Below are 16,227 nucleotides of genomic sequence, written 5' to 3' on the forward strand. Positions count from 1 at the left end.
CTTGACACAGTTTTATATTTTGATTTTTTTATATTTCATATTATTTCTTGTATCACACATAATAAATATAAATTTTGATATGAATACATATAACCCTAATATGAACTATGCATACGAAATTTTAAAAAAATATAACATCACTCATTTTAAATGATGCGTTTACGAAGTAAGATTTTTTTTAGTAAACTTCCGTTTTGCTCCCTGTGGTTTGGTCACTTTAACGGTTTTGCTCCAAACCTTTAAAAATAGCCATTTTACTCCCTGATGTTTTGGTTTTGTTTCCAGTTTGCTCCCTGCGGGGAGCAAAATGGAAAAACAAACAATTTGGATGGAGTGAGATGCGAGGAGCAAACTGGCAAAAAACCGAAACATCAGGGAGTAAAATGGCTATTTTTAAAGGTTTGGAGCAAAACCGTTAAAGTGACCAAACCACAGGGAGCAAAACGGAAGTTTACTCTTTTTTTTAATATAAAAGGATTAGTGTATTTTATTTCAAATTAATATTTTGTTATTTTAAAAACTGTTATCAAAGTAGAAGATGGAATGGAATTAGTTCATTATCTATCTGAGATTATATATATGTATATGTATATGTATAGAGGCAAGTTAACGTACAATGGCTCTTATCGTACAAAATGTACGCGATCATCCCAGATGTACGATCCGGTGTGAATTCACTCCTGAACATGTGATTTGTGAAAATGATAATAACAAATTATAAACATGATGAGGTTTGGAATTTTTTGTTACATCAAATAGTGATGGATGGATGTATATATTTTTGGTTATCCCATCTTGTTTTAATAAGTATGTTTTTATTTATTAAAGTAGAGGTATTATATTAAAGTATAGGTAAATAGATAACTATTATTAAGAATATTGAAAAGATATAATCATGAATATAAGATTATTTTAATATATATATATATATATATATTAAATTCAATCATTTAATAGTGTTTATATTAATTTACTTGTTATTTATTATGATTGAGATAAATGATAAATTGACACATGGTCTTTTAGTGAAATTTTATTATAAAAAATGCCATGTGGCATTAAAGGGACCTTTTTATTAGTATTAGATTCTTGAATCGTGTTCGGGCTATAAATATGGTTCGCTATCGTGTCCGATCATGAAAAAAATAATGTTAATAACATGTAAGTTTCTTAACTCTTCGGTTCATAAACTGTTAATCTCTTCAAACTGTCAGAGTTAGTTGTAATAAAACCATTTTATCATTTAAATAGGTTAGGGTTTGCTATTCAGAAATGGGTAGCGGCGCAGCTTGTTGCTCGCTTACCTGCGATATTGATGTAATTCGGCCGGTTCACGTATAATATAAAATTTAACAAGTGTTTTAATAAAAAATAAATAAATGAAAAATAAATACATGTCTCTAAGGGGAGGCGGGGTGGTTCTTTGTTTGCACGTGATGGCACTTTATAACGAGTGATGGAAATGAACACACCACCCCCACCTCTCAATTTTCACGCGTGGAACTTAATTAGCGTGATAAACTTCACGGGTTATGGCCTATTCTGTGATAAATGGATGTGAGGGGGTGTGAGTGTTTATTGTTAGGTGTTGTGAGTGATGACCATTGCCACTAAAAAAGATTGAGTGATGGAATAATGGTTGAGGACATGATGGAACTTGATTGGATGTTGTGAGTGATGGAATTTTTGCAAGTGATAACCACCCCTCCCACTAACGGGGCAATTAACTTTATATAAAGTCTAAACAAATGGCCTGCTTCACTAATCCACAAGCTACTAAAACATGAGTATCTGAGATGGAAATGGCGGCAGATTTAGGTGATAACTAAAACAAAGTGACGGTTACAAATGTTTTATGGAAAAGCATTAATATTTAACTATGGGACAACGAAATAGTTGACAGTGACAAATACATAAACTTATATTTGGAAAATGGAACTACACCTGGAGAAAATCACCAATATTCCTAGCCGAACTAAGCGAACCTTTAGCAGCAGCCGTATACATGGCAGTATTATCATCAGGGTGTTCATTAGCGTCAACAATTGCAAGGAGTGCAACCACACATGCATAGTCCATGTTAGGTTGGATTGTGACCGTGAACTTGTCCGCTGCTTCGTACTTCTTCTTTGATTGCGGTTTATGAATCTACAAGATGGATAAGTCACAACACTAATTAGGTTCTCTATGAGTTATATGTAACATTGAAGATAACCAAAATTTATGTTAACTACCCGTGCCATTTCTGATGAAGAATTTCCCCTATAAATTGTGAAGTTTCCCTTCGACCAGCTCCCTTTGATCCTCAAATCACAAACATCGTTGCTTCTCATTTTGTTTGCCAACATCATGCTAATATTGGTCTTAAGCTGGATCATATTTTCGTTTTTTGCGGTAAATATCATGTCCGAATCAGATTTACTTTCACCCTTGAATACATTCCATCTGCTATGCGTACTACTTAATTGCTGAAACAAAATACAGTCCATTAGAGATACATTTGAATGTGAATGTATTATTTATATGTATAATTAGTATTAAGCCCCTGCGTTGCGGCGAGGGCGTAAAACCGTGTCAAGTAGCACCAATACAACACCACCGTCAGTGACCACCAACACCGAAAACTCGTATAATAAAAATAAATAGAAGAATTTGAAAAAAAGAATGAAAGTAGACGTAAAAACGTTAAACGATGCGCATGAAACGTAAAACATAGAAAACAATAACTAAGTCAATATAGAACCCGTGGGTTGTGGCGGAGCCGCTAAACCGGAAAAAAAGTGGAGTAAACACGTTGAACCATATATCTCATTGCGGCGGTTTTAGTCGCAAAATTTAGACCGAAACGTAAAAGGAAAAATATATAATAATTGAAAAGTATAAGGGATTAAAGTTAAAAGTAAAAAAGTGTTAGATTAGATTGTAAAATCTGTCATAGTGTTGGGGTTAAAAGTAAAAAACTACGGATAACAAAAAGTGTGTACAACCTATCATAGATAAATAACGGATGGGTCGAGCCAGGTAATTGGTCAGAATAGGCCGAATTTTAGTGGGTTCACTTTGTTTTTGTTAGAAAGTGTCATTTTAGAATGAAAGTATCAAATGAATGAAGTGTAAAAATAAATAAATAATAAAGATATTAAATAGTAACAACATGTGGATGATTAGTTTTCTTGCAGATACACTTGAAATTCAAGAAAGAAAAGTCAACTTTACAAGAGGAAGAAATGGTTGTCTTCAGGTTGTGTTTACTTTCGGGCTTTTGTAGATGTGGTAAAATAACATGATTAGACGGGTTAGATAATGGGTCAAAACTCGTCATTTTTGTACACGGTTAACCCAAAACGCTTATTGTCTAATTTTAAATAACTAGAAAATATATGCATTCGTTTGAGCTTATTCATTTGGTAAGAATAAACGTGCAATGTCCAACCGCTAATTCATTTTCCAATATTTTTTTTATTAAAGGCTTCTCTTTTGGTTTTCTATGCAAGCGTTTGATTTAGCTTTAGGATTTTAATATATTTATTCGCCGTAAAAAATATAATCATTTTGTAGCCTGCTAATTTTAGTACTCCCTCCGTCCCATTAAAAATGTCCTATTTTGAATTTTCAAAGTCTTTATTTATAAACTTTGACCTTAAATAATTTTGTTTGCGTTAGATAATATTTGATGAAAGTTATATGATTGAAGTGTGTTTTACAAGTGTTTTTATTGGATTAATTTTCATCAAGTTTTATATAACACAAAAATATATAATTAAAGTCAAAGTTTATAAATAAAGACTTTGAAAATTCAAAATATGACACTTTTAGTGAGACGGAGGTAGTAGTTGTTAATTTGGTTTTAGGTTTTAAATTTTGATGAAGATTAAAGTGACATTTCAAAATATTGTTTGCTTTATATGTGTATTGCACATTAATTATTTATTCATTTGGTATATGACGAAACCAAGTACATGTACTTAGAAATGGTGGTTTGGAAACCATTGCATATATAGAGGATAGTAATCTAATTTAAGTCAAATGGTTGAAGAGCAAAATAAAACATACCAAACACAAGCAGTTAGCTGCTTATTTACTTTAATTGTTATATTTTATATTATATTTGCGTATAGCACATTTAATGGTAAAATTAAAATAAAATATTAAATGTTGTATTATTTAAAGATTTATATATTGTTTATAGCTAGATTTGTGAACTATGATAGCAATCTAACTTTTACCTTATTTAATGGAATATTTAATTTCATTTATAAAAAAAATATATTTACTTATGATTATATATTTTACATTGTTCAACCCGTGTAGCACACGCGTAATCTAGTTCCCTGTACACAAAGTATCATCCATCAATAGTGTTGTTTCAATTCTTCTTTAAATTCTTTCACATTTCAATGTCGATTTCAGCAGAAAAAGCTCAAAAACAAATGACGGAACAACTATGATTTAAGAAGTAGAAGCTTAAACTTACCTTCTGGAGCATCGCGATGGGCTTGTCGTTAACGTCAAGTAGCACGGACTGATAATGGGTGAATGTGTCGCATGGTTGTACTTTGAGCATGATTTTATGATTAATATTAGATATCACAAGGTTTCTACCAGGATAACTATCGACTATAATTTCAAGTGGTTCCTGTGTAACGAACTGAGGACTGATGACAGAAAATGGAGGGAATACAGGTGCACCACTAGGTTGAGCCATCATCACAAGCAAACACTAAGATTGTAGTTCTATGCAGGTATGCAAGGAGTAGGAGCTGTGTGAAGGCTTTTAACATGATATTCATTGACCAACAAGTTGACTACATCCACATGTGCGTAGTGCCTAGTGGACTGTCAATATAATCTTTTCTTCAACTTGATACTAGATATTTAGTTATAATATTTATGATTTATGTATTTCTCAGGCGCCATAATTGACTACTTGCTTGTAATGAACGTGAAGCATTTGTCATCAAGTGAAATACTTCTTAATTTCTGTAATGTATAATACAACGGTCGTTATAATGTTGTTGGCCGCTGGACCCAGGAAGAATGGGCTGCGGTATTTCATTTATGGGATTGATCATCATGTATTATTATTATTACTATATATTAATTAACCAGTTATTATTATTATTACTATTATTATTATTATTAAACGAACCAAAATGAAAATATATATTTTCAATACTTTTATTATTTTAATATTATATTAATAATTATTTTCTTTACTTTTTAACTTTAATCTTTTTTTAATTTCAGGGGTTGGGATAAGTTTGGTGTCAACCGATATCGAACCAGTACTGGTATCGAAAATACCGGTACAGTCCTGTTCTGTATCAGTACATGAAGGTAAAAACCGGCACTAATACAGAAAACGCCAAAAGTTAGTGGCGAATTGATATTGGAAATCTTTTGGTTCGGGAAATTCAGTCCGGCTACCCGGTACCATTTGCTCATCCCTGATCACGGTTACCGTACGAACAACGGTATCGTACAACTTTTTTTGTTGATTTTATTCAACTTTAATTTTTTTGATTTTTAGTTTCAGGGGTAGGGATGAGCTCGGTGCCAACTGATACACAATCGGTACTGATACCGAAAATACCGGTTACGGTACCAGTATATGAAGGTAAAAAACGGTAGTGAATCGGTACCAGGAACGCCAAAAGTCGTTACCGAATTGGTACTTAATATCTTTCGATTCGGCATATTTGGTACCGGTATCCAGAACAATTTGCTCATCTCTGACCAAGTGTTTCATACGAACAACATGGTTACCATACAACTTTTTTGGTTGATTTTCTTTCGATTATCTTTTAGTGTTTTTTTCTACATTTTCTTTTTATTTTTGTTAAAAGTTCTGTTCGCAACACACTCGTAGTGATTTCAAAACAACTGTAAACACAGACTAAATACCAAAAGAAATTCACTACAAGGTGACGAACTTCTTTAAACCTAGTTTTTTTAATGGCAAAGATGCACACCCTCTAAAAGTTATTTTAATAAAATATTCGACACCTTGGAAATTAGTGTGACAACGAATTAATAAATTGAGCGACTGTGATTTTAATGTTTCAGGAAAACTTCGGAAAACACTATTCATTTCCATTTGTTTGTTAACTATTAGACCATCCGTAGTCATAAAGCCCCTTTGTGGGCGTTATGCGACACGTGTCGTGCCACGTCACACAGGGGCTTTATGGGGCGTTATGCCACTTGAGGCCGTAGTCATAAAGCCACTACCTCATCATTACTCAGTTAATTAATTTTCATTTTTTTTAATTAAGTTCCTATAAAACCCAGCTTAACATCCAAAAGTTTGCCCTTTCTTCCCCACATCAGTAACATCCTCAACCAAAATAATCTACACCAACAACACCAAACAAACCAATCAACACTTACCCACAAACCAATTCCCCCAAATCATCATCAAAACGTGCAGACTGTACCTTTCTTGTTTTCTTGGCTTTCTTTTGAGCAAAAACCACAAAGGTTGAAGCTTTATCGGAAATCTGCTGCTCCGATCATCTTCTCCGATCACTTCATCGGAGATTCCGATGACCTTCACGCCGACGTCTTCTTCTTCACTTCATCGGACCGACAAGGTTGGCCGGTGAGATTGGCGTGATTGGTCTGATTTTTGAAAAGCTCCAGCTTCGCGCCGCGAAGAGGATAACGCCGACTCCAAAATTCTACCCCATAGCGCCCCCTGTTTCGGTGTGGGCCGGCGCTATGGGGCGCCATAGCTGATTCCGGCGTGATGTCCCGCCCACTACGGATGCTCTTAGAAGGTGATCATTCCTGAATAACAACTTTTAGATCAATTCATATATTAACACTAATCATTCTTAGTTAAATGCTCACGTATAATATCATTGGAGGATCATCTTCTTGCCACAATTGAAGATGTTGAAAACCCAAACATATGAGAGAGAAAACTTTTTAGAAAGAGGAGACTAACATGTGATGATTTTCTTGTATATATGTATATATATTGCTTACTGATGACTTATCGACCTACTACTACGTGATTTACTTTAGAAAACTTTGAAAACATATGAGGTAGACCAACGTATGATGATTTTCTTGTATATACGCATATATGTTGCTTACTGATGACTTATCGACCTACTGCTACGTGATTTACTTACCCGTTTTTCGTCTACCTGTCTGTTGGTTGTTTTGGAGCCGGGGGTCTCTCAGGAAGCAACCTCTCTATTCTTGAATAAAGGAAAGGTTTGCCTACATCCCACCTCCCCCAGACCCTACCAATAGTTCTGCTATTTGTGGGATTTACTGGGTATGGTTGTTGTTGTTAGAAAGAGGAGATTTTCGCTTATTTTTTTCTCTTTAAGAAATTATGGTCAGAAAGAATCCGTGTGTCACTATTCGATGTATCAAATTGAGCGGCTATGATTTTAGATATTTTTGGAAAAATAAAGAAAACACTATCCATTAGGGATGAGCAAAATGGACCCGGTATTGAACCGAACTGGTACGGATACCGAATTTACCGAACGGGGTACCTTTTCGGTACCGACTTTTGACATTTTCGGTACCGGTTCGGTACCGGTCCGGTACGGTACTGGTTCGGTACCAGTATTTACTGGTTTTTACCCTCAAATACCGGCACCGAACCGTACCGTACCGGATATATTCGGTACCGGTACCGGTACGCACTTTTGAGGATTTTTGATACCGGTACTTTCGGTTCCGATACCGGTCGGTACCAAGCTCATCCCTACTATTCATTCACGTTTGCTTGTTAACTATTATTATCATTATTAATTCATTAATTAATATAATTATATTATATTGAATAACTATTATTCTTAGATATTTTGTAAAATAAAATATGATGTTTTACTATACTTTTTAAGTTGATTATAATTATAATTATAATATCATTCTTGATTCGCTTGATGATTGGATTATAAGGCTATTGGTTTGCTTTCTAGTCTGAGCTTAAGAAAATATCTATATATAAATTATCTATATATAGGGTAAGGATAGTGTAAAAAGAGATTAAAGTGTGAGAAGTATATTATAACACTATATATAATATTATATAACACCATATAAACACCGTATAACAATATGTAACACCATATAACACTATGTAACACTATATATCATTATATAACAAATATAACACTATACATCTATCATAGACATGCTATCAGACAAACTATAGTGTTATATTTGTTATATAATGTTATATAGTGTTACATAGTGTTATATGGTATTATATGGTGTTATATATTGTTATACGGTGTTTATATGGTGTTATATAGCATTATATATAGTGTTATAATACACTTCTCACACTTTGAGCACTTTTTTACAGAATCCTCTACCTCTATATATAATAGAAGAGAACATAAATAGTAATTATTTTTCTTATGGTGTTTTTACATTTAATGTAATTGTGTAAACTTTCATTTGCACTTCAAGTAGTTTATTGATTGTATTCTATTTCTTTTACTTTAACTAAATTACTTTTCTACCACAAACTTTAATAAAGTTACAGCTTTTAAACTTTAATAAAGCTAGTATATATTCAACGTCTTCTACGTTTTAGGTCAAGCGAGTTACGCGAGTCCTGTTTTTTTTTATCATCGTTCAGTTAGCACTGTCTTACGCCTCCCCCCCACCCCACCCTCAAACACTGGTAATAAAAGATGACTTGTGTGTCATGCTAATGTGTGCCATTAGCTTTTTGCTAACATACACATGTTTTCTTTAGTTTTTTTAACGAACGCGTTAATACAGTTTTGTATATATATTTTTTAACTATTTTTTTTTCTATAACAAGTATGCTGGTGTATTTTTTTGAGTTTATTTTCTCAATGCACACGCCGATACTCATTTGGGCATATATTTTAGCTCTTCTTTTTCTTTGCTATAACGAGTGCACCGAAACCAACAGAGTTTCTATTGTTTACCTTTATTTACTTTGTTATTTTAGTATTGTTTGACCTTTTCTTATTTTTTTTTTGATCTTCCAAGTTGAGTTACGATAGAAATAGAATGATACATTTAGATATTATTTTGTTTAGTTTTACAAATATTCATTAGTTGTCATGGTGTGCTATACGTCCTGAATTCCAATCACATCCCAACGTAACGTGCGGATGACTACGACCTTAGTTATTGTTAATAGCAAGTTTTTTTTAACTCTTCCATTGATAATTTAACTGTTAATCTCTTCAAACTTATGCTTTCGATTTCAAAGACATTTTGGAGATACACAACTTCTCACGTCTTTGCAAGAAAGAAAAGAGCATCATTAAAGGTTTGGTGATGATTTCGTGTTGGTGTATTTGGAAAGGAAGGAATGATCTGGTTTTCAAGTAGACTAGACGAAGTTCGCTAGATATTCTAGGAGAGGTTAATCGAGGGGTTATGGGTGGGTTAGAAATAGAACCTCATGTAAATATATTAGTTGGGGGGATTGGTGTAAATACACGTTGTATATGTTGTAATTGGTGGCCCTTTGCCCGTTTAGGTCGGGGGTGTTGTTTTTGTTGTTTGGCCTTTTGCTCGTTTGGGTCGGAGGTGTGTTTTCTAATGAAGTTTACTTTTCAAAAAAAAAAAAAGTTGTAATAAAACAATTTTATCATTTAAATAAATATGTCTATAAATGGGGCAATTAATCCACTAGTCCACTTGAGCATCAGAGATGGAACTGACGACATATTTAGATGATCACTAAAAACAGATTGAAGGTTCCAACTTTAATAGAATACACATGATTTATGGGAAAACATTAATATTTAACTATGAGACAACAAAATAGTTAACAACGACACATAAATAAACTTATTTTTTGGTAATGAAATTACCAACAGTATCTATAGTATTCTCATAAGATTTAATCTTAGCTGCAGCACCTATCAGAGTCGGGTTTTCTTCATACTCAACAATTGCAAAAAGTGCAACCACACATGCATAGTCCATGTTAGGTTGGATTGTGGCCGTAAACTTGTTCGCAGCGTACTTTGTGTCTTGCGGTTTATGCATCTACAAGATCAGTAAGTCACATTAATGAGGTTCAAAATAAGTTTTATGTAATATTGTAGATACCAAAATTGTTCTTAACTACCTGTGCTACTACTGTTGAAGAATCTCCCTTATAAATTGTGATGTTTCCCATAGACCAGCTCCCTTTAATCCTTAAATCACAAACATCCTTGCTTCTCATTTTGTTTGCCAACATCATGATAACATTGGCCTTAAATTTCATCGTTTCGGTTTTTGCGGTAAATATCATGTCCGAATCGGATACACTTTCACCCTTGAATACATTCCATCTATTATGCAAACTAAAAGCCTGAAATTTAACAAAATATAGTCTATTAGAGATATATTTAAATGTGAACAAGTGATTTTTAAAAGAATTTTGAGAATTTTTTAGTTGGAAAATTTTGAGTTGTGAAAGCCATATGAATGAGAAGTAGTAGTGAAATTTTTGAGAATCATGAGAAGTAGGAGTTCTCAAGGTTATAATGTTGATGATTTGGGTGGATATAAAAGGATATTTAAAAGCACTACACGATATGTCTTTACAACGCGAGTATAAACACTGAGCTGGATGTCCAGACTGTAGAAAAATGTGGCTTTATCAACAACAAAATTCGAGTACATGGTTGTTGCTGAAGCACGCAAACAACTAGTTGCGTTCAAGACTTATCTTCAAGAATTCGATAAGCAGCAGTCTAATACTCATTATACAATGACAAAGAGAGTGTAGTGAGACTTTCCAAGAATCCAATCGATCTATTGTGGGAAGACATCGGGATGAGGTATCATTTCGTGAGAGGATTGATCAATAAAGGAACAATCAGTTTGAAGAATATCTCGGGTGCTAAGAGCAGTACAAGTCTACAGTGTTGGATAAGCTAAAGCGTTGCCAAGAATAATGTTAAGAAGACCAGGGTAATTAGGGACATTTATTAAGGTGGATTTTCATTACAGAAGTACACTAGAGATGGTGTAGTTGTTGGTTTGAAGACAACAAGTGGGAGATTGTTGGAGATATGTTATCTTCAGCCCACATTTGGGCAGCCAAAAATTCTAAGGAGCAAGGGGAAGGGTTTGGCTGGGCCTAACCTCAATGGCTCAGTTTGCTTAGTATCTTGTTTGGCAAGTTTTGCTAGTCTATATATAGATCTCATGTACTTGTAATCATTGATCACTACTTAATGGGAGCACAAGATTATGTGCAACCTGATATTGCAGCTGTGGTGGAGGTTTGTTGACGTAGAGGCTCTAATAAATAACTTCTAACTACACATGTCACAATTATACGAGCACAAGATTGTTTTTCCTGCTTCTCTTATTTTACTTGTTCTATAAACCTAAATAAGTAACCAACTAACTATATCTTATCCTAAATTATCGTTTTTTAAATAACAACTATTAAATATGTAATTTTTTTTTCCAACCGGTTTAAAAAACTGGCTTCTATCCTACTTTCTAAAAAAAAGAGATTGGTAGGAGTTATTCTCTATACATAAAGTATCATCTATCAGTATTATTGTTTCAATTATTGTTTCACATTTCGATCTCGATTTCAGCAGCAAATATCAAAAACAAATCATGGAACAACTATGATTTAAGAAGTAGAAGCTTAAAGTTACCTTTTGGAGCATCACGATTGGCTTCTCATTAGCGTCAAGTAGCGCGAGCTGTAAACGGTTGGTCTTACATTCTTTTACTCTGAACATGATTGTATGATTAGTATCAGTGATCATAAGGTTTCTACCAGGATACTTCTTGACTATAATTTCAAGTGGTTCTGGTGTAACGAACTGAGGACCGATGACAGAAAATGGAGGGAATACAGGTGCACCACTAGGTTGAGCCATCATCACAAGCAAACACTAAGATTGTAGTTCTATGCAGGTATGCATGGAGTAGGAGCAGTGTGAAGGCTTTTAACATGATATTCATTAACCAACAAGTTGACTACATCCACATGTGCGTAGTGCCTAGTGGACTGTAATCTTTAACTTGATACTAGATATTAAGTTATAATATTTTTGATTTATTTATTTCTCAGGCACCATAATTGACTACTTGCTTGTAAAGAACGTGAAGCGTTTGTCATCAAGTGAATTTCGAATTCTTTAATTCTGTAATGTATAATACAACTGGTATAATGTTGTTGGCCGCCGGACCAAGGAAGAATGGGCTGTGGTATAAGTAGCAAGTAGGAAATTTCATTTATGGGATTTGATCAATATATTTTTTTAATGGCAAAGATACACACCCTCTAAAATTATTTTAATAAAATATTCGACACCTAGGAAATTAGTGTGATTCATAATTTGCTTCTTAAATAAAAATCAAGAAAAATCATCAAATTTAAGTTGAGAATTATTGACCTATTTTTAAGCGCATTCCACACTTTCACCGATCCACATATGAATCTATTACACTACTAGAAAACTAGGTTTTTCCGACCGCAATTTTGGTCGCAAACCAGTCGCAATTGCCCTATTGCGACTGTTTTCCGACCGGAACTACAATCGGAAAAACACCCGTCGCAATTGCTCTATTCCGACTAAGTTGCGACTGCTTCTATCTTTTGCGACCTGGGTTTTGCGACTTTAATAATGGTCACAAATATTGCGACTGTTCCTGGTTTTGTGGGACTTCGATTGCGATGGTCTTGATGCGACCTTATTCCGACCGCATGCCTTTTACAAACTGCGATCGTTTTCCGACCGCTTGTCTTTTACCAACTGCGACCGTTTTGCAACTGATTGCCTTTTGAAAAATTGCGACCGTTTTTGCGGTCGCAGTTTTTATTTATTTTTTAAAAATTATTTTTATTCATTTTCTATTTTAACCTACATATAATGCCAATTTTAAATTTTACATATTATCAAATTATCACAATTATATAAAACATCCCACTTGAAACATCAAATACCAAAGTTATTATAACAAAACATTAGTGCATAGTGAAACAGTACTTAAACGTCTGCGCGTGATCTGCGTGGTGCAGACATAAGAGGTTGGGAAGTACTTTTGACAAAAAACAAACACCACCTAATTATCCTGTCACATTTAGTTAATAATGCACTCATAAACACAGCCTAAACCTCCACATATGTAGAATAAACTGCCCTTTAATCCTCCTCTTTCTGGTGGAAGTCCACACAGCAACAGCATTTTCTGCAAACCGAAAAAATAAAACAAAATTAAACCACCTGCAAATAATCTCAAGAAATTGAAACATACATTATTTTAAAAGTCGAACAAAATAAATACAAAAATCATATGTGTTTTTGCAGAATCAAAAGAACTGAATGATCCTGTTTTGAAAGATAATCCTACCTAGCATAACAGTAATATAGACGATAAATAATTCTGGCTAGATCAATGGCATCAGTAATCAGTAATAATGACGATAAATAAGCGTTTTACGTATACCTTTTGTTTGAGGGTAACATCCGGCAATTGAAGAGCTTGTGCAGTCCCTCAACTACACTTGACTAAAAGAATTAATCAAGAAAATATAAAGTCCCAGGACTTGTGATCGAATTCAGCAAAAGTCCATAAGATTTTTGCAGGCCAACTGGACCAGAACCAGATATGCTTCCAATGTCTTCAGGTACATATTCCTGCCATCAACAACCATAATGCTAGATAAAGTTTCAAAACAAGTACTCTTTTACTATGGATTAAAACGGGTCAGGATGGGTTGACCCGAAACACTTCTTGTCCATATTTGTTCACCTTGGTTATAAACAAATAGTGTACCGAATCAAATATGGCTACTCTTTCATACGACGTTTGACCAGTGCAATGCATTTGACCTTTTACCTTTTCAGCTAACCTTTTTATTCTACGTGTTTGACACGATGGATGTAAAACCAAACCCAAAGTGATCCATTCCAGAGTAAATGGGTCAAAATTGCCACCCCTGCTTATATGAACAAATTATTTGGCAACTTATATCACGTTTCATATCAAGATTCAATAAAGAATCAAATTCGATCATCAAGATTCATCTTGCCAGTTAAAATGATAATCGAACAAACGGAACTAATTTTTCAGACATGATATATTGAATAAATATATGTAATTTCAAAAGACTTATATCACGTTTCATATCAAGATTCGATAAGACATGATACATGTAGTTTGCAAAGAAAATACCTGCAAATCTAAGATGTTGAAAGTGTTGCCGGCTTCATCCTTGGTCCATTGTACATCAGGGGAATACCTCCACTGACCATCAACAACGAATCTATACTGGTAAACGCCTGAAGGAAGAACCTTTAATATGATGAAATCTTTTCCCGATCTCTGCAACGGCTTCCTGATCAAGACAAAGCACCACATGACTCTATAAGCGATCACATATTCCTCAAATATAAAAAGGGTTGTAATTAAAAAAGTGAAGCATAAGTTGTTTTATATATTTAGTTTACCTTGTTTTCCAATTGTCCCATGAGCCTTCGACAGCCACTTCTTTTCCGTCATAACTCCAAGTAATCATCGTCGGAATTCCTTACTCAAAAACCGTGTCTTCATAGCCGGAGGGTTGTGCATCCATGAATTGTTTGATTGCATTTCATCCGGCCTTTGCAACGGAGCCACTGGAACCTAAAACACACACAACAGTGCAAATGATCACGGCTTTAGGATATTCTTCCTATAATGATAGTTGTAACCTCATAGATGCTTTAAAACAACAACTATGTGTGAGTTTGAACTTTGAAGCTAGATATCATTACCTAATATGCCTTATATTTGATTAATTCTTTTAACCGATCAACAACAAAAAGGAAACCATCATAATCCAACAATATTCAATGATTCAATCTGCAGTCATGTCAAGTTAGGTTGCTTAGATAATCAATACTTTGTAAAAGCATAATGTAGGTCATAAAGACAAGTAATTAAATAATGGCTTACATCATGCTAACTGAGGCTGCAATTGTGTAGCCAATTGCTACTCAAAATAAGTTGATGTATTGTATCATGCCATATATTTTCACCTTATTCCCCCCTAAAAAAGAAAACAAGAAAGACAAAAACATGCATATTAGTTTAGTATTTTTATTCTTATTTTTTATGAATTCAAGTGAGAGCAGGTAGAACCAAAAGGAGTCAAGATGGCCTGTGACCCATGGTCACCGGAATCTATATTGGATTTGTTTTATATAAAATGTATTTTTACAAATGAAAACATAAGTTGCAACCCTAGTTGTAACTAGTAGCAATGAGTCCCTTATGATAACTCTTGACTAAAAGTTGTGGTTCCGTCAATGAATGAGAAAGAGAGGTAATGTTATAATAGGACAATAGGTTATACGTACCTAGACGAGCCTTGGCGGCTTCCATGTAAGTATAGCTTCTAGGTCCGTGACAGTCACCGGACCTATAACATTCCGATAGCAAATTAGAAGTGTAGAGAATGACCAAAGCAAATAGAATCATAAAAGTCGGTCCAACTACCGAGCCGAGCTGCCCAACAACCCATGCCAATGATAGGACTCCCGACCCGGTATTTGAAGGTGCGATATCAGAGCCGAAAAAAGCTGGCAGAACAGAGGCCACGTGTTCGGGGGAAATTTGTCAGACAAGGTGGGAAAGATGCAGATTCATAAGGAAGGGTTATATGGATTATGGTGTATGTATATGAAGATGTAGATATGAAGGGAACGTTTTCCATCAAGGACTCTTCAGAAACAAGTCTCATTTGTGCAAATGTGTTATAACTATATAATCAACAAACCGTGCTGCTTTGTATATTGTAATTCGATTAGTGAATCTAATAGCTGACTAATCCTAATTTCTTTCCTAAACACAACTGAATACGAACACACAAACCGAAATTCGATCAGTGCATCGAATGGTTGACTTATCCTACTTTCACTTTACTAATCACAATTGAATACGAACACACAAAAAGAAAAACAGAGCCAATAGTTTTAATTTCTGTAAAGCCTAATTTAAAACTCAACCGGTGATTCAAATTGTTAACTAATCCTAATTTCAATTTTCTAAACACAAATTGATATGAATACACGAGAAAAACAGAGTCAGGAGCTCTTACTTCTGTAAAACCTAAGATTAAAATTCAAACCACGAATTATATTCGCTTACTTATCCTAATTCCACTTTCCTAGAAACAACTGAATACGAACATGCAAGAAGAAACACATGATCAGGAGCTCTAATATCTGTAAAACCTAAAATTAAAATCAGATCAGTAAT

General features: G+C 34.1%; 3 protein-coding genes and 1 long non-coding RNA gene across 5 annotated transcripts; 1 reads left to right on the top strand and 3 right to left on the bottom strand.

The window, feature by feature from the left end:
• Positions 1-1,792: 1,792 nt before the first annotated feature.
• LOC110899723 (protein LURP-one-related 10) lies at positions 1,793-4,890 on the bottom strand. Its single transcript, XM_022146613.2, has 3 exons — positions 4,475-4,890; positions 2,235-2,468; positions 1,793-2,148 (listed from the first exon to the last, which is right to left on the bottom strand). The coding sequence occupies exons 1-3, from the start codon at positions 4,706-4,708 to the stop codon at positions 1,939-1,941; spliced, it is 678 nt and encodes a 225-aa protein (XP_022002305.1). The 5' UTR covers positions 4,709-4,890; the 3' UTR covers positions 1,793-1,938.
• Positions 4,891-6,029: 1,139 nt separating this feature from the next.
• Positions 6,030-12,177, top strand: LOC118485502. The gene is made up of 2 exons (XR_004876397.1): positions 6,030-6,779; positions 9,879-12,177. It is a non-coding gene; the product is annotated as an uncharacterized LOC118485502 (long non-coding RNA).
• On the bottom strand, positions 9,672-11,895 carry LOC110899808 (protein LURP-one-related 10). 2 transcript variants are annotated; one of them, XM_022146698.2, is made up of 3 exons: positions 11,631-11,895; positions 10,094-10,321; positions 9,672-10,011 (listed from the first exon to the last, which is right to left on the bottom strand). In XM_022146698.2, exons 1-3 carry the CDS (start codon positions 11,859-11,861, stop codon positions 9,811-9,813), a joined length of 660 nt encoding a protein of 219 aa, XP_022002390.1. In that variant the 5' UTR covers positions 11,862-11,895; the 3' UTR covers positions 9,672-9,810. The 2 variants fall into 2 exon arrangements, with proteins under 2 accessions (XP_022002390.1, XP_035837558.1); XM_035981665.1 differs by lacking the exon at positions 11,631-11,895 and adding an exon at positions 10,543-10,637.
• Positions 12,178-13,502: 1,325 nt separating the features above from the next.
• Positions 13,503-14,612, bottom strand: LOC110903418 (SNF1-related protein kinase regulatory subunit beta-2). The gene is made up of 3 exons (XM_022149380.2): positions 14,436-14,612; positions 14,161-14,323; positions 13,503-13,622 (listed from the first exon to the last, which is right to left on the bottom strand). The coding sequence occupies exons 1-3, from the start codon at positions 14,501-14,503 to the stop codon at positions 13,503-13,505; spliced, it is 351 nt and encodes a 116-aa protein (XP_022005072.1). The 5' UTR covers positions 14,504-14,612.
• Between the last annotated feature and the right edge of the window lie 1,615 nt (positions 14,613-16,227).

Source organism: Helianthus annuus, chromosome 13, assembly GCF_002127325.2.
Source record: "Helianthus annuus cultivar XRQ/B chromosome 13, HanXRQr2.0-SUNRISE, whole genome shotgun sequence".
NCBI classification, from domain to species: domain Eukaryota; kingdom Viridiplantae; phylum Streptophyta; class Magnoliopsida; order Asterales; family Asteraceae; genus Helianthus; species Helianthus annuus.